Consider the following 22,786-nt stretch of genomic DNA (forward strand, 5'->3'; position numbering starts at 1 on the left):
GGGAACTAATTGTTCGCGTAGCTCCCACATGAACACCGCTATTCAAAATTTGATCGTTGGGATAGGTAGTTTCAAGGACGAGCCCGAAAGTACTCATTTGCTGTAACCACCTATTGTTGATAATTAGAAAGTTAATTACAGTAACTTCGCTAATTACGCACGTAATTGCGGAAATTGATCCAATCTTAAGGTTGTCAATCCGTGCACTCGAATGGTAAACATCACGTTACCGTGATTTATATTTTTCTAATTTAAGAAATTTGGAGCAGTTAAAAAAAAACACCCTGTATATACACGGATCAGATGTGACCACGCTCCGAGTCGGCGTTGCACATGCTACGAAACCCGTGCCAACTACGAAACGCGGAAGCTGCGCGATAGCTCAGAAACAAAGAAAATGAAGCCGCGTTATCGCAGTCGTTAAAAGTCGTCCCCCTCCCAAAATCACATTATCGCAGTAGCATGAGTTCGATCGCCAACTGCGGTGAGCAAAGTTACTGGTGCCCTTGAGCTACTCAAAGTGGGGACTCCTCCTGATGTCGGCATAACTGATTTTCGTTTGTGACAAGACATTCACTTACTGCATACAGCCTCACTAGATACTCGTAGCAGAGTGCCATTTTTCTTGCCTTTGTGTTGCAGTGATGAGAGACATGCAAAAAAAGAAAGAACGAAGAAAAGTAAGGATAGGAAGAGGACAGACTAGGAGTGTGAGAATATATCCGAAATTTTCGAATAACAAATTAAACATCACCCTATTCAATTCGGTATTTATTCGAAAATATGAGAAATTCTATGTATGTGTATTTGCGAATAGTGAATTCGTGAATGCGCATATCTTTTCGAATCTTTTTCGAACATTTCAAAACGTAAACTGTGCACAATTAAACATAAAATTGGAGCAAAAGTGCGACAATTGTAATCCTCGCGGGCATAAAACGTAAAAACTTGCGGAATGGGTCGCTCAGGGAGCCATACTTTAGCGGTGGTACAGTAGTCATTCACTCTCTCTGAAGAGTCCTGTACATGCGAATAAACTCTTATTTGTTGCTAATGCTTCATTAGTGCTTTTTAACAAACAGAGCTTCATAACGTGCAATGTATTTGCAGAGACGTGCTAACCTTATGAAGGATCTGAACATGTGAAATAAGGATGTGAGCATAGCTTTATACGTATAATTGTGAGAAGTGCTAATCTTTATTCGAAAGCATAATCGAAAGTATTCCATATTTGATTCGCTTCTGCACTATTCAATTCGTATTCGATTCGGTCTCAAAAATTGCTATTCGCACACCCGTAAAACAGCAAAATTTTAGACTTTAAAGGAACTATTACATGGTTCGGCGCCAAACAGGAAATGCTTCCGTATGTTAGCTCTTCAAATTTATCATTACGTAAATGTGAGTTCTATTTTTTGTGAGAATGGCTAGGGCTTACATTATTTGCGTTCTTCTTTACAGTGCTTGTTTTTCGTCCGTTCATGGTACAATGCGCTATACTACATCACGCTTTAGTTGATGGCATTATTATTTAGATGATGACAGCCTGTTATTCGGTAGTCTGCTTTTCCGTACTTTGGCCTCTTAATAAACAATAACAAGTCGGTATGCTCAACCACAGATAATTATATGCAAAGCTACAGCAGTGTAACGTTTATTTTACTAGTAAAAGGTCAAAAGACGGTAGCGGTAGTATGTAAAGTGCATTCCACGTAAAGTGCATTCCGCCTGAAAGTTCGCATTGTCAGAAGTTTGAAAATTACATGCGTATACGCACCAGAGATCCTTTGTGTTCGCACCAGAGCAAGGCTTCGCGCGCGGTAAGGTTCAGCTTCGTCAGCATACACAACTCGTAGTGCCGTCTGTGCACCTCCTGCCGCGAACAAAAAAGAGATGGATTTGCGGTATATTCTCAGTGAAAGGTTCTGTACTGTAGTTTCTAGAAGGGCCCGCTCTGCGTGCGCTTCGCCCAGCCAGGTGTTGCCTAGCAACAGAGACGCGCCTCTTCTGTATATCTGTATCCCCCTGTTCTGCAGTACACGTTCTCTCTCTCTCTCTCTCTCTCTCTCTCTCTCTCTCGTTTTTCTGTGCTTCACCACAAGGCCTGGCGCGGTTCATGCCTAGAGGAGTGGAACGAATCGGCGTGCAATTAATTCAGGGGGAGGGGGGTGGAATTGGGTGGATGCCAAATTAGCGGCCGCAGACAAACGAATAATCAGTAGAGGTGGGCGAATATATCAAGTATCGAATACGAATCCAATATCATGCTCTAACTCTTCGTATTCGTATTCGAAACTGAACAATTCAGTGTTTTCGAATTTCGCAACTAACCGCATATTTTACAACAAGCGACTGTTAAAGTCGGGTAACTGTTCTTGATGTGCTAAACAAAGTATCGCAAGTTATCAGAGGTGAAACAACGACATAAGTTTTTAAAGCAATGCAAGAGCGAAATGGGCACAACAAGCTTTGTGCACAGTTTCGCGGCGAAACCCTACATGACAACATGTGATTTCTGCTTGTAGGCTGTGATTTAGTGTTTCTTACAGTGTAGCCACGTAGCAGTTTTATTTTTTACGCTGCAACCAATGATGCTTTCCTTGTAACGGGCTCTTTTCTACGTGTCTGCGGCCCACAAGTCCGCGGCCCCCTTCAGCTTCTAGCGTTCTGTCTCAAGTGAGCTTTCATCGGCTAGAAGGGGGTTGTCTACGTTCAAAGGTACGTATCGGCTCGAAAGCGGCGTCAGTTTTTACCAATATCTTTCTGGGGAAAGTCGACAAAGCAGTTGAAAGTACTTTGAATGGGCTCGCAAAGAATGTCTTCAGGTACGTAGACGATTATATCATTTTTGTGGAAAGGTGCAGTGCTGCCAATATGATGAATATTCTAAGTATCTTTAAGGAGCAAGGACTTGGCTTAAAATTCACGTGCGCAATGCCTTCGGAGGCTGTGTTACAGTTTTCAGATTTAAGACTGACTTTGGTGAAGAACACGTTTGCTGGGAATACCACCCTCGTTCATCAAAGCCGCAGCTTTTTTCAACTCTGCCCACTCTAAAGTGGCAAAAAATAGCATAGGACTTTCAAACCTCAGGTCTTCAATGATCAAAGCGCGTGAGCACAAAATGGCTGAAAGTGTAAATGCACAGATTGTCAGGCTCAAAAAAGCCAGGTATCCAGACAGTGTGCTATTGTTGGCTTGTGGAGAACGCATGCGAGAATTTAAGCGTGATAAGAAAAGTAAACATGCTGCACCGATAAAAGATAATGGTAGGAAGAAGGCAGCCGTTATACCGTACGTCCACCAGCTTTAGCACAGGTTGAAAAAGTTGCGATCTCGGTACGGCGTAGATGTGGTTTTCTCACCCAAAAAAGAAAGTGCGTGGCGTATACGCGCAGCGGTAAGAAAACGCGTGGAAAAAAGGAGCGAACGCAAAAGTTTTCTGCCCCGTGAGGCACACTAATATGTTTGTGCCTTGCGCCACTGCCGTAGTGTACAGCATCCCTCTCACGTGGGGCCGAGTGTACGTAGGACAATCAGGGCGATGTGTAAACGTACGTCTCTGTGAACACCAAAATGCGCTAAAAGGCAATGTTTGCTCCTTGCACTTGGCAATGCATTGCCGTGACGGCGGGTGCACCGCAGAATTCGCTAGGACCGAGATTCTTTTTCGCCACCCAGACCATTTGACAAGGGAAATTTGTGAGGACTATAGAATACAGAAAGCAGGACAAGGATGTATCAGTCAGCCTTCAATAGCCCTTGATAAAGAAGAAATTTCCTTCTTCGACTACGCAAATCATTGATAGCTCAGCAGCACGTTGGTTTAGATTTTTGAGAGTTCATTATATTTTTTTAGCATCACACGCAATTGTCAGCAAAGAGAGAAACATAAGAGAAGGAATATTTATTTCGGTATAATTAGGTACCACGCCTGTACTGAATAGTGCAAAAAAAGACAACTATCAGGGACAAAGGATCAGTTTTAAACACAAGAAAACGAATTGTCAATAATAATACTGCACGAATAGCCTCTCAAAAACGTTTGAGCCTGTTTGCAAACGAGTGTCTCAAGATAATATGGCTACTGTATGACTAGCTTTCCAAAAATGTTAAATAAATGGTTGCCGTAAAAAGAACGGAAGTTGTGCCCCCCTTTCAAATAAAGAAACAAACAAATAAATAAATAAATAAATAAATAAATAAATAAATAAATAAATAAATATGAAGCTACTGATGTACTTGTGGGCTGTGGACACATGCAAAAGGGTCCGTTGCAAGGAAAACATAATCGAATGTAGCTCAAAAGGCATAACTGCTACATGACTAGACTGCCAAAAATACTAGATGAGAGACTACAAGCAAAAATTAAAGGTTGTCATGTAGGCTTCCACCGCGAAACCGAAAACAAAGTGCTTTCTGATGTTGCCTGCGAGTGCTTTTCAATGATTTTCTTGCTGTTAATCTGTGGTGATGTTGGCAGTCTGCATTGTTAAAACTTGATAAGCTGCCTGATGATCCTACAGAGCAGATGACCGTCCTCTTCCACTCACTCAAACATTTACAAACGCGTGCAATGCAGTCGGCAAAGGGCCAAACTGAACTTGTTGCCGACGTTAAAGCGATAAAGGCTAGTAAAAAAAGATATTGAGACAAACATAGTTTCCATTGAAAAAAAGGTTGGGCGCCCTCGAAGACAAAACTATATCACTGGTTAATGTTCAAAGCAAGGTGACGGACTCGATGAGCAGCTTAACCACTAAGAACAACTCATTGAATCTTCGGCTCGATGAATTAGAGGACAGATCACGGCGCCAAAACCCACTTTTTCGAGGTTTTCCTGATTCGCGCGAAACGTGGGCCGAGTCCGAGGCGCGTGTAATTGACGCCCTTACTGGCGTGCTCAAAAGCCCATTAGATAATGTAGTCCAACGTGCTCGTCGCTTAGGGCGCTTTGAGCCTAACAAAATCCATTCTATCATGGTTAAATTTTCAAATGACAAAATAAAAGAAACGGTGCTTTTCAGGCGTGGTAAGTTTAAAGACAAAGGCATCGTCGTCAGTGAGGGTGTCTCGCCTGCCACGCGTATTATTGGGAGTAAATTAATTGAATTCGCTAAAAAGCAACCTACCTGGTGCACCACCTTTTCAGCTCCGTTACAATAAGCGTCTCATTAATAATAAAGAGTACGTGTACGATGCTACTGGTGGCACCGTAGCAGAGCATGCGCAGAAAGAGGTATCACATAGCCGTCATGCGAGTAACACGCCGCCCGCAAATGAATAGAAAATTCAGAGGGGTGGTAGGTGCGATTTTCGTCCGCTTCATGTCGTCTTTTGTAATATACAGAGCATTAATAAAAAAAACATGGCCTTCTGAATTCAGCTATTGATACCTCTAATGCTGAAGTAATAGTGCTCACTGAAACATGGCTGCACCCACTAATAAACGACAGTGAACTATTCTTGGAAAAATTTTATCTTTTTCTTTGGGACCGCGCCACGCGGAAAGGCGGCGGTTATCTCGTAGGAATATCTAACACATTTCCCTCTCAGTGGATTCAAATTTGTAGTGAACTTGAGAAAGTTTGGTCCCTTCTTGAAGTAAAAGCGATATAATTATAGGAGCTTGTTATCGCCCACCCGCATTTTCCTTCAGCTTTGTAGACGAATTACATGATGCCACTTACACGGTTTCGTCGCGATACCCCACACTACCTTTGTTCCTGCTCGGTGATTTCATTATCCCTAATCTCACATGGGACTGCGATCCACCCTGTATAAATCCTTCGTAGATGCTTGCAAAAGAGTTTTTTTTTTACATGCGCAATATTTTTCCTTTTCACAACCTGTCAAAGGACCCACCAGGACGCCAATTTCTTCCGTCAATACCCTTCATTTAATACTCAACACTCGTCCCGATCTTGCTTCCGATAGAGCTTTACTGCCGGGTTTGAGCGATCATTCCATCTTAACGTTCGAAATCAAGTTATCGCAGCCTAAGTACAAAAACAAAAGCAAAACTATTTGTGATTTCAAACATGCAAACTTTGACGCAATCAACAGATAATTGTGTGCGTTTATTGATACTTTTCTGACCGACTTTGGCAGTCGTAGCGTTCCAAACAATTGAGATTTATGTATGAACGAAGTTAAAGCCTTACTTGAGAAATATGTACCCGTTCGCTTGATAATTTCAAACAAATCGGCACCATGGTACAACAGCCACATAAAACGTCTATCAAACGAAAAGAAGCGTTAACAAAATTTGTTGCTGGGCTAGTTGGTTCATGTTTAACAACTGAATACTGGTAAGCGCAATTCCAAGTCGGCGAAGACTTCATTAAGTAGGCGAAGTCTTCAGAATAAAGTTTAGTTGTGAGTTAGCGCTTGTCCTGTACTTCTGTATCTTATCTTCTGTCCCGTCTTGGAATTGCGCTTACCAGTATTCATTTGTTAAAACAGAAGCTTGTCTATAGATCAGCAAAACGTTGTCCTTGTGACTATAATTGGAATGCGCATAAACTCTCTTTTGATGAATATGTACCTGCACGTCGTTGCGCAAAACGGCACTTTTTGGAAAACACTCCCCCATCCATGCTCGCTACCGACTCAAGTTCTGGGGCGTCGTAAACCCGAGACGATAACGCTATAAGCCTTGTGGATAACGCGGGAGACGGTGTACCTTCTCTGAACAGCGTGCATCTATCAGCAACGATGTTTTTGTTTCTCACTTTTCATCAGTGCCAAGTGTTTCGCAAGTGCTTTTACACTGCTAATATTCCACGTCAATGAGTCCGATTACATTACACCCATGTGGTGTAGAACATCTAATTAATAAATTGAAATTTTCTTCTTCCCCTGCTTGCGACACGATCAGTCCGAAGTTTGTGAAAAGCACGAGCGAGTATAGTTCCATTATACTGACAAAAATTTTTGAACAGTCACTTGACACGTGTTTCAATCCCTGCGGAATGGTAGATAGGAAAGGTTATTCTACTTCATAAAAGTAGGCACTCTCCACTTAACTGTTGTCCCATTTCGCTCACTAGTATCTCATGCAAACTTCATGAGCATATCTTGTTTTCTAACCTTGCGAACTTTCTCGAATCTAATTCCTTCTTCACGCACTCGCAACATGGCTTTCGCAAAACTTATTCATGCGAAACACAGCTAATATCGTTCACAGGTACGTGCCATTCTTGATTGTTCTTCTCTTGCGGATTGTATATTTCTAGATTTTTCGAAAGCGTTTGATAAAGCGTGCCATATTCTACTAATGCATAAGTTACATAAGCTTATCCTTTATCCCCAATTACTTATTTGGCTTGAGTGTTTCGTGTCGAGTCGTTCTCAGTTCGTTTCTGCTAACAGCGTTCACGCTCCCTCTAATCATGTTTCCTCGGGCGTGCCGCAAGGCTCTGTCCTTAGACCGCTGCTATTTCTAATCTATATTAATGACTTACCTTCTTGTATAACATCTCATATTCATCTCTTTCTTGACGATCGACTGCGTAATATTTCGAGAGGTAACTGCTAACCATGATACAGCCACTCTTCAATCTGATCTTGATGCTATCAGTGCATGGTGCAAAGCATGGCGCATGGAATTAAACATAAGCAAATGTAAGTCAGTGCGAGTATCCAGATGTAGTAGCACTCCACCAGCCTATTGCATCAATAACATCTCACTCGATTGCGTTTTGTCCTATAAATACCTCGATGTTCCCGTCTCATCTGACCTTAGCTGGAAGACACACACTGCCCACGTAATAAGCAACGCTAACAGATCATTAGGTTACCTCCGACACAAGCTTTCACATGCGCCACAGTCTCTCAAACAGATGCTCTATAAAACACTTATCCTGCCTACACTCGAATACGCCGCGGCAGTTTGGGATCCCACACTAAATAATTTAATTTATTCAGTGGAAATGGTGCAGAACAATTCCACACGATACATTTTAGTAGTGTGGTTTGCTGGACCAGTTGGCGCATGGTGAACGTATAAGGGGTTCCAGCAAGTACGGACGCGAGCACAAGTAAGAAGAAACGGACAGGACAACGCTGGTTGTCCTGTCCGTTTCTTCTTACTTGTGCTCGCATCCGTACTTGATGGAACCCCTGATACGTTCACACGATACATATTCTCCAACTAACAGGACAGCCAGCATCACCATAATGAAGTTTAACCAACAGTTAGCATCCTTAGCACTGTGGCGTAAACACTTGCGGCTCTCTCTCTTTCATAAGATATATCATCATCCCGTACTACGAAAAAAGCTTCTTTCTGCACCACATATAATCTTGGCTTGATCGCCAACACCAAGTTCGTATTCCATCTTGTAGATCCTCCTCCTTCTTACACACATTGGTCTCGCAGACAGCTGATGAGTGGAATAACCTTCATGTAACTGTTGCCTCCATAAGTGATACTAACCGTTTTAACGAACCCTTACGCGACATTTCGTTTTGAGTATTCTTGTTTTCCCTGTGTTCATAACTGTGGTTTGAATGCTCTTCTCACTATGAATTGTGCACTCTGCTTATTAACGTTCCTTATGCACTTTGGTTTATGTAATCTATGTACGTTGAAATGTGTAATTTGAATAATTAGAAATAATATTTATTTACTCTGGTTCGTTATCCGCTAATATTGTATAATTATACTAGTATGTTTTGGTTGTTTGCTGATGCTGTTGTGCATAATTTATGTCCAACTTATTCCCCACTCCCCTCTGTAATGCCGCTGGCCCAGATGGTATAACATATAAATAAATAAATAAATAAATAAATAAATAAATAAATAAATAAATAAATAAATAAATAAATAAATAAATAATAGCTTACGTTACCCATATTCTTTATGCATTGCTTTGAAAACTCTTGTCGTTGTCACACTTTTGATAAATTGCCATACTTTGTTTAACAGACTGAACACAGTGACCAGACTTTAACAGTCAGTTGTTGCTAAATATTTGGTTAGTTTCGAATACTCGAAAATGCCGAATAGTTACGAATCCGCATACGAATAGGTAGCGTGTAGCAGTAGTTCGTATTCGAAACTGTAAATATTCACTCGTACCAAATAGAAATAGAAACGAGAACATGACTTAGGAAAAATAAAGGGTGCTGTGTAAAGCCTTGGGGTACAACGCTGCTGCTGGTATTTCAGCCTGAGGTGAGTCGTCATCGACAGTTACATAGCGGTTGTATTTTTTAACATTTAGAGCAAGGACGCTGAAAGAAAGAAAGAAAGGACGGTAGGAAGAGAGGAAGCAAATGAAGGCGAATTTCTTACGATGTTGGTGTCCACGTTCACATTGGCCAGCTCGGGTGTGGACAGAAGCGCCTCCCGACATCTGTCTACGTGGTAGTCCACTGCGAGGGCGATGAAACAGGGAAAGTGCGAAGTGTCTGAGATCATGGCGGGAAGCAACACCTGAGACGAAATACGCAAGACATAGGCCATATTTTCGTTGTATTGTTTCACTGAGGACTATAGCAGAGAATCTGCTTAGCGAATGCTTCGATATCAGCTTACTTATTAGAAGATGCTACTAAGTCAAGTATTAGGGTAGCAGGTGTTTCTTTAGAGGTGGTGACAGGTGTCTCTTGAACCTTTCGGCCTATATCTGAAACAAGAAAACAATACCAGTGGCACAAAGAAGAAGAAAAGCTGTTACTTGTAAGCAGGGGTTATGAGTCTAGTCAGCATGGTTTTGCCAGAAAACAGGATGTAAGAAGAAAAGGTTTTGGACAGTTAGACTGCCGAAAACGTACTACTTTTTTATAGTTTGATGTTCCTTTAAGACGCTTGCAACTCTAATGCGCGAGACGCTGAAACTTGACTTCCGCATGCCCTATAGCAATAGGTGACCGTTGGTACCTACGGAGGCGCTTTTATAAGGTGCCAACTGTTTGATATTGTTACGAAGAGGAAGTGTAAGGCTCAAACGTATATGCAACTACTTACATGCGAAAGTTTAGTGGTAGACACGCAGGGGGACACACAGCTCGCAGTGTTAACAGCTCCAGTAGACAGCCCACCACTACTTCTCTCTTTCGCGCACGGTCCTGTCCAAACAATGCGTAAAAATATAATTGGATAATATTTTCGTAGGGCGTCAGTTATATTCAGGAGCGCGTTGGAGTATACTTATTTTTGAAGGCTAGCGGCCACTCAGACTGCTTGAATTTCTTTTCATGGCGAATGCTGACGCCCTCGTAGATCTGATTACACAGTAAGGTTCTTAAGCGATGAACGTGATTGTTTTCGTCACTATAGATTCTTACTGTACGTTTTGCCTGCCCGTGAAAGATCCCTGGCTCACAGCGTCGTGGGTGCAGAGTAGTTTAAACATTATTGCTGTCAGGGGCACTGGAATGTCGTCGTGCTGTTTGTCTGTTTATGTGATCACTGTGCATAGCACAATTATCGCCTAGCCCCTGCAGTAGAGTGCCAGGCAGTCAGCCAGGCTAGCATCTTCAGCTTATCATTAAAGTTTGCATCTCTCTATTTGGTGGATGGTATGCGTGTTTTCGTGATAGTGTCCAATGTCCAGGAGAAAGTCGTTGACTTGACGTATATCTTGTGTAGGAGCTACCCGAGTGGTCATGCTTGTCGGATAAGTGGCGTGTGGTTAGATGCGAGCCTCGGAAGCGAGCCTGTCTAGCCATCATGGCCTCGACTGTGTCTGTGTTAAAATCTTTAGCCTCGCCGTGAATGACAAAACCAAGGTGACGGGGCAGCGAGGTGTTGGGTCTGGTGTTTCGCGGCGCTGCTTGTAAGCTAATACATAGCTTACACGTTGATACATAGCTTACATAGCGTATGTTGTCTTGGGGAAAAATGCTCGTTTATGTATGCATTTGTAGTGGCTGTCATATGCTAAAGCAGCTATTGCCGAGGAAAAAGGACACTCACCTTGTTCCATTATCTTCCATCGGTCCAAATCCTTACCCGTTTTTCAACTGTAGAAAAGCTATTCTACTTACTTCCTATTTTTATTTATTGGCAAAACTAAGCAGGCCACAATTACAACCACTGCTTGCACGTGACTACTTTTTTTTTTCGTTCTCTCCTAGTCGCTGTTTCGTTTTCTCGTTTCAGATAAGCCGGAGGTTCAAGCGTCGCCTGCCACCCCCACTACAGAATTTACCGGCCGCGTCTCCCACCACCGCTTTCATCACTTCATTTAATTCCTTCTTTTCGACATTTCTGCCACACTTACCCAGAACTTACCTTACTCTTTTCTACTCGTTTAGGCTCCTCGCCTTTGGGGGGAGGGAAAGCTGTATATATATAAGCCCTGCTACAGAAAACAGCTGTAGCCCTGACAAAGTCCCCTTGAGGAAACTTTGGCTGCAGGCTAAAAGGCAAAAGCTCGGAAAGTTCCTCTGTCTTTCAACAACTAATAAAAGAATACTGTGGGAGACAGCAACAGAGCCAGACAAGTGGAAGTGCAGCCATTTCGTGGCTTTGCTGAAAGTTGGGAGTTTCCCACGCGAGCTTTCGTCTTATCAACCGATAACCTTGGCAAGCTGCGTTGGTAAAGTGACGGAGCGAATGGTACCCGATAGTCTGGAATGTCTACTCTCGAAATGTGGCCTTCCTGGTTTTGCTAACTGATTCTGAAGAGGCCGGTCGACAACCGACGGCGTTATCAACCTCACAAAAAGCTCTTACGCGAGAATTCTTCGTAAGAGAAAATTACAATTAATTAAGATGCTGGGCGTCTTATTAGCGAAGATGGCCAGCCAATGGCCAGGAGCATTTGCGAATGAAAAGATTTGTGCATTCGACTCCTGGTCTCCCGTCCAACAGGAGAGATGCCGCCGGGTGCAGTTTAACTTGATTTTGAGGTCCCTACGAAAGCGCCTTGCAGCGTTCGATTCTTAACGCAACTTTAGGTCTGGGCATTGGTGGCCTTTTGTATTCACGTTTCTCCAGCTATCTTAGTGACCGCACCATCTCCAACTTTATCACCACTCGTTTTATAGCCGGCAAGACACTCACAAATTACACGGATTCGTTGGAAACCGCTGAGACATAAGCGCCAATGTGAAGGGCAAACACAGTCCCACCGCATCAAAGCTTCCTGAGGCGCACTGAAGAACAGTGTTGATGGTGGAGCGACGGTGGAACTGCAAGTTCAAGCTCGGAAACGAAACATTGGCACAGCGAGTGCTCGCCTATAATACTGTACATGATCCCTGAATCCAGTGCACGCAAAGCCGATGCACGTAGACCCCTGTGAGAAAGGAGAACGAACGGCTGAGAGTAAAACAAACGGTAAACAAGATAAAAGGAATAACTCTCGCCCACTCTGGCTGATCTCCTGCTCTGTGCCCTGGATTTGGTATGCAAAGCAACAAAGGAAGCTGCGTTAACTGAAACTGCACTCAATAATGGCAGGAGCATGCAGCCAGGAAACTCAATCGTCATGTGTTTCATCACGAGTGTCAATGGCATTGATGCAGACATGCACAGAGGCCCAACTCTATACCTTCACTATCCTGTGATGTTGGCAACATTTTGGCGGGACAGCTGACCCATCAGCTGCTCGAGTGCTACTTTGGTTGCGCACACATAATAATTAAACACAACAGGACGTTTATTTTCATCACCTTTGAAGGTTGCACAACACCACCCCCAATATCAGCGCCTTGTGGGCAGTCGTTGGACTGTATATTCAAAGGCCAGGTTGACTCGAAGACTTTAAATGACCTCTTTTTCCTTCCGTCACATCCAATTTAAGTAAGTCCTGAAGCGATCTTTTTCTGCAGTGCAGGTTTATTTATTCTTAAATCCTACCCTTTATTATGAGAGAGTGACAAATCAAGACTGCAGGCGAGACTCCCCAATAAATCGTGATGCGCCTTTCCTTCACGCCTCCACGTTTCAAGAAATAATTGCCTTAAATTATGTCACATGAAGTGAAAGTATACTAATTGAATGACATGTTTACGGCTATAAAAATAAAACACAGTCCTTTTTGCGGTAAGCATGTTGGTAAACACCAACTAGGTCAAAAACAAATTCTTCCGAAGTATCCCAATTGTCCAGCAACACTGAGCACGCTGCAGTAACGCATCCAATGCATGAACAGGTAAAATAGCCAATAGCAGGGACGAAGATAGTTGACAGTACAAACGAGATTGCATGAGATGGATTTACTGCTTTGTTATCCAAACAACTTGCTCGCCAACACTCCTTTCCCCTAGCTGCGTGTGGGTCACTGACATGCACCATTAAATGTAAGGTCGAATTGAGCCCCTCACAGACCGGGGTAACACTCGCACCTGACAAACAGAAAGTTCCTTCAGTAGGATGAGAAGTGTCAGGATGAGAAAGTGCCTGCTCGAGCAGAAGGAAAGACTAAGGAAACTATGCAGGACGAGGTGATCCGCTGGCGCATCTATACGCGCTCCCTTTGAGCGGTGCTTGACCTGTCACTGACTATTCATCAAGACTTTCTTTAAAGAGAAGTTGCCCCTTCAGAGCATAACCGACAACAGCATTTAACCCGGTTAACTGCTTTTAATATATTAGTAAGAGGTAGTTCAATATACGGGTATGTATGTTGGCCCGGAGTGCATCATGTGGCTATCATTTTGGTACATGTGTCTCTGGAGATCGTCAAAAATGTAAAGGTCTTCCCGCTATTAAGGGAAACGCTCGATTATTACCGAAGCCGATAAACGAATTCATCATTTCCCCCACTTTGCGGAAACAAAAAAAATTACCGACGATTACGTTACTTCCTAATGCGAAATTTGAGCGCAGCAAATAAGCTGTTTCACCTTTTCGATAGATTGAGGCAAAGAAATCGAGCAACACATGTATGCGCTATCACAGAATTTTTTTTTATTTTTCACACGTATTCCTTTAACAAAGACTCCACTAGGTAAGCTTCTGCTTCGGCGGCACGCACCTCTGGATTCTGACGGCGACGGCGCTGGGCCTCTGCTCTGGCAGCTCGTTTAGCAGCAGCAGCAGCAGCAGCAGACGGAGGACTTCCATCGGTCGTCTCGCTCATGGCTCAGAAAGAACTGGCAGATAATTTCGCAGTGGCGAACGGCAGCGGCAATTTCGGCTCGGGCGGTGCACATATACAGATCCGCCGCCACCGATCTGGCTCTCTGATTGCCACCGCACAGGGCGAACGGCAGCGGCAATTTCGGCTCGGGCGGTGCACATATACAGATCCGCCGCCACCGATCTGGCTCTCTGATTGCCACCGCACAGGGGTTGCATTGGAGGAGGAGCGAAGAAAGGAATTAAGTTCGAGCCGGCGCTTTGACAACCGGAGACTCGCAGGAAGAGGGGGGAGGGGGGCGGCGTGTACACCCAGCGGCAAACGATGGGGGCAGAAGCGCGCGCAGCAAGCGGACAACTCGATAAAGGGAGGAGGGAAGAGATAGCAGCGACTGACTGATGCCGCTGACGCCGATAGTGAGTCAACCCCAGCTGCGGAGTTGGTTTCAGGGACAACGCCGCCAATGCCGACACAAACAATATGGTACCCTCGCTTCCGCAGCGCTAAGAACCAGGTCTAGCCGTGGGAAGGTGGTCACGTATTCGTCGACGTGCCGGGGCCTACGTGAAATAACCGGCGCGTCGGCAACTGAAGAGCACCCTATCCGCCACACAAGAACAGGGGGGGGGGACCCTTTCCTCCTCTTTCTGCATGGCGGCGACGGTGTTCTATGCAGTCACGTTATCTTGACTCTCTAGCGGCGTCAGCGGCATCCAGCGGTATCAGTCGGTCGCTGCTAGCGCTGGGGGGATGAAAGGGGGGCGGAGCTGGTTACGAGGCCGACGACAACGCCGACGACGACGCGAAACCCAGGAACGGACGCCAAAGAGCTGCGCTCTAAAAAGTTCCTGGTATGACGCGAGAGGCAGACATTTATAGATGTACGATTAGTATGCCGACCTTGATGTTATAGTTATGCTATATGAACGCTCTATTACTAGCGATGTTTTCCCCCTTTACAAAGGACGGCTTTGTACATTGAGCTCTTTGTAGAGAGACGGTTGCGAAATTGCTGCGTTGTACTCATTACAGTCACAACGGTCGCATATATAACCGCTTTACGGACGTTTCTTTTCGAATTTTGTCTTGGTCTTTTGTTCGGTCTATTGCTTTTTTAAACCTTTCATTCTGTTCAAGAACGAGCATTACCTGCGCCTCTGCAGGTGCAGGGTGCTTTTTTTTTAATCTCTAATACAATTACGCTGTCCACTGATATCACGTGGCACGGAGCGTAGCTATGTTCTTCGCATCTAGATACTCAATGCAAATGATGTAGCGGCGCTAGCGGTGCTGTTGACAGTGTCAGAAAAAGAAGACCAGTAAATTCCATATTAGGCGGATACAGGCACATACTCACTCTTTGGGCATGCTTCGAACTTTGGCCTGACTTCGATGTTCATAAAGCTACCGGCCTCGGCGCTCATATCTAGCATTGCGAATGTCACGAAAGCCATCACCGGGGAGGCCATATTGGATCAAGAAGGATTAGGGCCGACGAGCCGGCACGCTGTGCCGCCTGCGCTGCCAGGGCCACGTCAGCGCCGGCGTTTACAGCGTCGCCACGACGGCTCTTTGTGTGCGCGCGCACGAAACGTTGTTCATTGGGCTCCGTAGCCTTCCTTTATTGTATTTTTTCCCTCACTACTTTCGCTTTTGTCCCGCAATAACGTGATTTCGCTTCGTTTTATGTCGCTTTAACACGAAATGCGTGTGTTGTTCTTAACAAAAGTTACGGACTGCCCTTAAGCGCCTGTATAATCTGGATGCCTCGGTTCGGGATGGTGAAGACGAAATAGTCAAAGCCCCGTCGCATTTTCTTCCAGCAGCGTTGAGACCAGGAAGTAAGTGCTACGCGGGGTGCGTGTCTGCGAGTGGGATGCCCATCATAGCCTAGACGGCGTCATCGTGTGGTTGGACCCTTGGCGGACAACGTCTATTCGAGAGGAGTGTGAGCGCGAACACCGCCTTCCGCGCGTGAAACGAAGGCCTCATTACAGGATTTTCTCTATCCTTAGTCGCGTTATAAAAGTGATTTTTTTGTCATCGTTGCTTTGGTTGAGAACCTTTCACTCGGCTGCCGACGGGAATTAAGTATTATATTTTCTTTCTGCAAAATTATTCTATATTTGCTGCGTGACCCAGCGTTTGGTATCGACAGTACAGGGTCCGTTTTGCTTTTAGAATAAGTCAAAATTTTTTTTTTTCGTGAGTACGAGTTGACGTCAGCACTGGTTTACTAAAACACCGGCTCTTGAGTCATATTTGGGAAGCTGAGCGGCTTAGTGAATTAATTCCTGAACCTGTACTTACCGTCGAGGTATTTGCCGTTTTCCTGATACTAATAAGTTTTAGCGCAGTACTCGAAGTATCTTAAAACACATGACTAAATGGCGCAGCCTTCGTAAGAAATCATGACTCCAGCCATTCAACAAGGTTATGAGAGAGCGCAATACCCGGTGCTTTTTTTGTTAGCAGCATCACAGTTTTAAAAATTGCCTGTGTAAGGTAGCACAGTTCTAACCCTTGAACTTAGTTAGTCTATGAGGCGGACATTACTTCCGTGGGCAGTCGAACTCGCAATTGACTAATTAACAAAGTTTCACTAGACAGCTTTTTAATTATTTACTTTACGGCACATAGCAATTTGCGAATTGTAGCCGGCGAGTCCGCAATGCGTATACACTTGGGACGAATTCACAAGGTGACACCAGTTTTGAGACATCAATTTTGAAAGTGTGCGACGAAATGCATTGGCCTTCCAGTACAAGATTTTGTGCTTCAATGGATAAAACAGCGGCTTCCTAAAAATGTAAGTGGAACAACAGTGCAATATTTACCGCATGTTTGGCGGCGCATAGGTTGAAACAGGTACCATCCTCAGAAATCGTTCCAAGTCGATGTAATTCGCAGTTTCACTAACTACAATTTGTAAATTGCAATACGGGCTGTAAGTTTTGGTAAAATTAAATTAGTGAAATTTTATTAGTTAGTAAATTACGCATTTCACTGTTCATGGAAGTAATGTCCGCTTCGTCGAGTTAAGGGTTAGAATTGTGCCATATCTGCCACAGGTGATTTTTAAAAATTTGGCGCAGCCAAAACAACAACATCACCTAAGATACTCTAACACACTGAATTCTGTTTTGAACCAGGTCAAATGTGGCGTACTTCGAAAATTAAATAGTTAAGCATTCTAATGATACTCGCAACGCCAGTCAACTTATTAGAACTTTTCAGCAATACCAAGTCTCACAATGTAACGGTGTCCCAGCTAGCGTTACCTAAGCTATTCAAAGAAAAAAAAAGGTTTAAAAACATGGCGCAAGATAAGATTTTATTACCTACGTTCTTTGGTCACCAAATCCCCGACGACCGAACACTGCAGCTCATTTAATCGTACTTTGCAGCGCGTTTTTTAAACCGTTTTTTTTAACAGCTTCGCTAACGTTTATCCGGCACCCGCGGTAGCTGAAACCGACACTGGAAAACGGACGCAAACAAAAAATATTGATTGCGCAAGCGAGTTTAATGACGTCTGGTGACTAGCCTTCTTCTTCAGAGGCTGTGCCACTATGCCTCAGCATCTCCAGTATTTCTTTGTCCCACATGCACTGGTAAAGCCGTCAATATTATAATAAAAAATTTAAGGAACTACTGGCCCAAGACTTAATAGCGTTTATCAAGCTAAAATAAAACTAGTAGTCTATTCATTTTCCCTGAGCTTTCGCACATCATAAACATGACGTTCAAAGAAGGTACTTCCCGCGAAAACTAAAACATAGAAAAACAACTAGAATATTCAAAACGGGTTAGCCCGTTGATTATATATCAATTTATTTGTTGCTATTCTTGACTGAGTAAATAACTCATTGATCGTTTGATTCGGTTACCCTCCCAAAGTCCTAGTTATTAATTGCTGGTGTTTTACTGATAAAATGTCTTTAACCCATCTAATACTTGGTTTGTGGTTTGCTTTCTAATTGTGGTTTGCCTTTATTTATAGTCACGTGAACTATGGGATTGTTTTTTTGGGGGAAACACTTACAAACGTGACCTTTTACCGGTACAGCACATTCAAGGCCAAGCCATTCGCATAATCACCAGGACTTTTGGCTCGACCAATGTAGGCTACTTACACCGTGACGACAAGATTTTCTCAGCCTCAGAAAATGTTCGATTTCAACCAGCATCTTATTTTATACTAGTTAGTAACAAACCAGCTGCAATATGACCTTATTCATGTTAACTTATAAACAAAATCCTACGAGATTGGCTACAATATTTCTTTTGACCCATAGTGTTCACACTGACTATAGTCAAACGACTTCAGTATACACTGCACTAAATCAATGGAATAAATTACCTAAATCTAATTACCTAATTCCTAATTACCTAATTACCTAATTCTCATCATCATTCGCATCTTTTAAATCAATACTTAAAACACTTGTTTTGCGATAAGTTATACCAAATTAGTTATTTATATTGTATTGTATAGTGCATTATATCTTGCAATTGCACAGTTGCGTGAACTTTTAGTCATATATGTTCTTATATACAAGATAATAATCTATGCTTTTGGAAACTTATAACTTTCTGGATTGATGTTGTTCAGCTGTACTCAATAATACCTATTATGCTACATATAATCTACTACTGTATGAGTCCAACTGACAGTGATGCCAAGAAAAGCGCCTGGGAATTTATTTGTAGTTTACAATTGAAGTGTACAAGTCATTATTTATTTATTTACTACATACTGCAAACTCTTCGGTCCAATCAGAGGGGCAATGGATGCCAAAAACAGTCAACAAATGAGGAAGAAGCAAGTACAAATTTATACAATTCTTAGCCACAGTGTGTCTGTAAACCGTCGTTCCAGTCCGATATTGTTCGGGGAAAAAAAGAAAGTTTAAACGTAACAATTCGCGCATAATAGGGTGTTAGTGAGTCAGGGTGATACTATCTTGTGTGCCGTGTTATTGCAGGCGTTATGTAAGTCGATGGCTTCATTTCGAGCTTGTTGTTGAGAAGGAGGGAACGGAATTCAAGCGTCAGCTGCTTTCGGTGTGATTCAAGAGTAGGTGTAGAACTTTCTTACATAATCTTAGAGGGAGAGTCCAGCCTTGCGAATTGATGAAATATAAACCTAACTACCTTTCTTTGTATTTTTTCAAGATGCCTGATATTTGGCTTAGTGTAGGGATCCCATGATATACATGCATACTCTAGCTTTGGTCTAATAAAAGAAAAATAACAGCAATCTTACACTAGGAGGGGTATGTTCAGTTTTTGTCTTAGGAAACAGAGTTTTCGGAAAGCAGAACAAATATCATTAATGTGCATGTTCTACGAAAAAGTGCAAGTCAAAGTAACACCTAAGTATTTGTAGTTGTTGGTCTCACGCAGTGCTGAAGAACCTAGTGTATAAGAAAATGTTAGCGTTTTTTTACGACTAATACGAAGAAACACGTATTTCTCAACGTTAATAAACATCTCCCATTCATTACACCACTTCAATATGTTGTTTAAATGCCTTTCGGGGAAAATCTGATCCCTCTGACAAGTTATGTCACTGTACAAAATACAATCATCGGCAAACACTCTAATTTGCACACCGGGTGTTATGTTTTTAACAATGTCATCTGTATAGACTAAGAACAGCATAGGTCCCAAGACACTACCTTGCGGCACCCCTGACGTGACCGGAAGAGTGGCCGCGCTATGTTCACCAATTGCAACGTACTGGGTGCGTTTGGTCAGATAAACAATAGTCCAGTTGATGAAAATATCAGGTATGCCAATAATTTTAAGTTTGAAGATTAATTTGTCGTGCGGAACCTTATCGAAGCTTTAGTGAAATCTAAAAATATTACATCCATTTGGCCAATATTGTCGAGAGATAAAGCAAACATGTTAATTACTATAACCAATTGTGTTACAGTAGAATAACCATTACTGAAGCCGTGCTGAAACTCCGTGAGCACTGTTTTCAGCCAAGAATTCCTTCATATAGTCTGTCCAATGTGCTCCAAGAGTTTGCAGCATTGTGATGTCAGAGAAATGGGACGATAATTTTGTAATCTAAATCGATCCCCCCTTCTGAATATTGGAAAAACTCGGGCCACCCTCCAGTCGTCCGGTAGTTGTCCTGACAGCGGTGAAGCAGAAAAATGTTTTACAAGAAAGCTGGCAATACGTTCAGGATATCGTTTTATAAAAATGTTCGCGATTTCATCATGGTCACAGGAAGCTTTAGTTTTCAGGTTCACCAACATGTGGACAATTCCAGCATAAGAAGTAGGATCCACACCAAATAGCTGTTTCACTGGAAGCATAGTAATTAAAACATCTGACGCTGCAAAGACGCTTTGGAAGTACTAATTAAAATGCTGTGCTATTTCTTCGTCATTAGTTATTGATGTGACCTTAGTTATTATCTGTGAAATCGGTTTCTTTTTTTCCTTCATATGGTTCCAGTATTTTGTGGGATCATTTTCAATGAAGTTAGACAGAGAAGTGTAATAATAGTAATTCTTTGCTGCAGTCACCTTCTGTTCAAGAGAGTTCTGTGCCTCTTTTGTTTTAACAGGATTGACATGCTTTTTCTTTAACCTTTTTACCTTGCGTTTCATGTGAATAACATCGCGTGTCATCCAAGGTGTAAGCTTGTGAACTTTCTTATTTTTACTAGGGATGAATCTGTTTATGCAATAGTGGCACATAACTTTGAAGCGATTCCACAGAGAACAGGCATCAGTAGTGGTAAAATCAACAAGACAGTTTTTCATGTGCTCTATGATAGACACATAATCGGCATGAGAATAACCTTTCGAACTAAGCACTGCGGAATAGTTTTGCGCCTTCTGTACAACTGGTAGGGTAATGCTCACCAAGCTGTGGTCGGACAGTCTTTCTTCAACACAAACAAAATTCAAGAGAACAGACCGGTGGGGTAGTTCGTACTGCATCACTTGAGACAAAGTGAGAAAAAAACACGAGGACAAAAGAAGGCAACGGAGACACAGCGCTACTAACAACTGCATTGTTATTGCACATGATTACCACATATAAACCATCGTACAAGTGGAAGAAAAAGTCACTGTCGCGCATAGATTTCTTTCAGGCAAAATCAGGAAGGGGTGGACCTACTTGAAAGAACTGTTGCACCCTTCAGCACGTACGATATGAACGGTACAGTCACCTGCCTCAAGAACAATTCGTTATTTTTAGTTCCGGCGGATAAAGAGGGCGGCTTCACTATACTTGAAAAAGGCACGTACAACGCTAAGGCGTTGAAAGCCGTTAACTCTACGTTTGTTATGCAGGACGACGTGTATCTTGAAGAAGTTTAGAAAGGGGCGTGGACTTTGTAAGAGCTTTAATCTAGAAGCCCTTCGTCGGGACTTAGACAAGACAAAGGCACTGTGTTTGCAAATGTTCTTTCCGCGAAAACGCACAAAGATGAGTGTCCGCTCCGTGTTATTGTATCAGAAAAGGGCTGCAGGCAAAAATTGGTAGCTTGCTTTTTACAGTGAAGCTCAAAGTGTTAGCTCTCGACAACCCCTTTAGAATCAGCATCTCTGAGCAAGTGATACAATTTTTAAAAGACAACACTCACGTGAGCTTCTCTGCCTTCTCTCTAGAAATTAAAGATCTGTTTTACTCATAACCTCAAAAGGAGCTACTTCAATACGTGGAAGACGCTATTGAAAACCATGGCATAGTGGGCTTGCAGAATGAAGTCGGTCTAACCGCTAACCAGTTTTTAAAACTTTTAAAGTTTTACTTGTCTTCGACGTTCGCTGCTTTGGGTGACTCAACGTTTTTACAAAGAGAAGGCGTATGCATTGGATCCTGCCTAGCGCCTCTGGTAAGCGACCTATTTCTTGCTCATTACGATAGGATTCTGCGCACTAGTCTGAAAGGATCAGAGGTTGCAAAAAGTTTTTAGGTATGTCGATGATTATCTAGTATTTTTACTACGTGAAAATGAACGCTTGGCTTTGTTCGGTTTTTCGCGAGTGCCTCCATACTCTTATTTTGTCATGTGAAGAGCCTGCTAATAGTTGCATTAGGGTTTTAGATCTAGCGCTTGTTTTTTCAAACAGTCATGCATGTTGGGGCCATGAACCCCGAAGGAAGAAAGCCATTCTACCATATTCATCAGCGCATTCCAAACTAGTTAAGCGGGGCATCATTATTCTTTGTTTTAAAAACGCTCTTCTAAAATGCTCTCATCACTTGGTACACAGAAGCTTCGAAAACCAAGTTTCGCGCCTAAGCGCAGCTGGTTACTCCTTGCAAATGCTCACAGCAGTGGCTGGAAGTATGTTAAGAAAACGTGATCACTCGGATTCCACTGCCCAGCAGAGCAGACGCAGAAAAGTGGCTGTCGTGCCGTACTTACCCCAAGCTAGCCACAGTTTGAAGAAAATTGGGAATCGTGTTGGCGTTGATGTCGTCTTTTCAGTCCCTTTGAAATTGTCTGGTTTGTGCGCGAAAGTTAACAATAATACAAAGAGGCACCGTGACTGCAATAAAAAAACGCCGAGAAGCGTTTGTTTCGTGCATGGAAGGAGTGGTATACCGTATTCCTTTAGACTGCGGGAAGGAATACATTGGTTAGACGGGAAGGTGCCTCAATGATCGCTTACGAAGAGATCCGAACAATGTCAATAATCTGGTAAAGACTAGTCATCTAGCCTCACACTGCTCGCGTTGTGGCTGTAAACCTTTGTTTG

At 43.0% G+C, this 22,786-nt stretch overlaps 1 protein-coding gene across 3 annotated transcripts in view; it reads right to left on the reverse strand.

Moving 5' to 3' along the window:
* The window catches only part of LOC142559193 (uncharacterized), a 91,166-nt gene that overhangs the window by 5,785 nt on the left and 62,595 nt on the right, over positions 1–22,786 (reverse strand). For 2 of the 3 annotated variants that reach the window (XM_075670835.1, XM_075670842.1), the window contains exons 3-5: positions 9,302–9,381; positions 1,778–1,873; positions 582–629 (exon numbers count right to left, since the gene is read on the reverse strand). In XM_075670835.1, coding sequence (XP_075526950.1) covers positions 582–629; positions 1,778–1,873; positions 9,302–9,381 — 224 coding nt within the window. Of the gene's footprint in view, positions 1–581; positions 630–1,777; positions 1,874–9,301; positions 9,382–15,399; positions 15,614–22,786 lie in introns of those variants that run through there. The other variant, XM_075670828.1, reaches the window with a different exon arrangement.

Source organism: Dermacentor variabilis, chromosome 1 (genome assembly GCF_050947875.1).
Source record: "Dermacentor variabilis isolate Ectoservices chromosome 1, ASM5094787v1, whole genome shotgun sequence".
Taxonomy (NCBI): Eukaryota; Metazoa; Arthropoda; class Arachnida; order Ixodida; family Ixodidae; genus Dermacentor; species Dermacentor variabilis.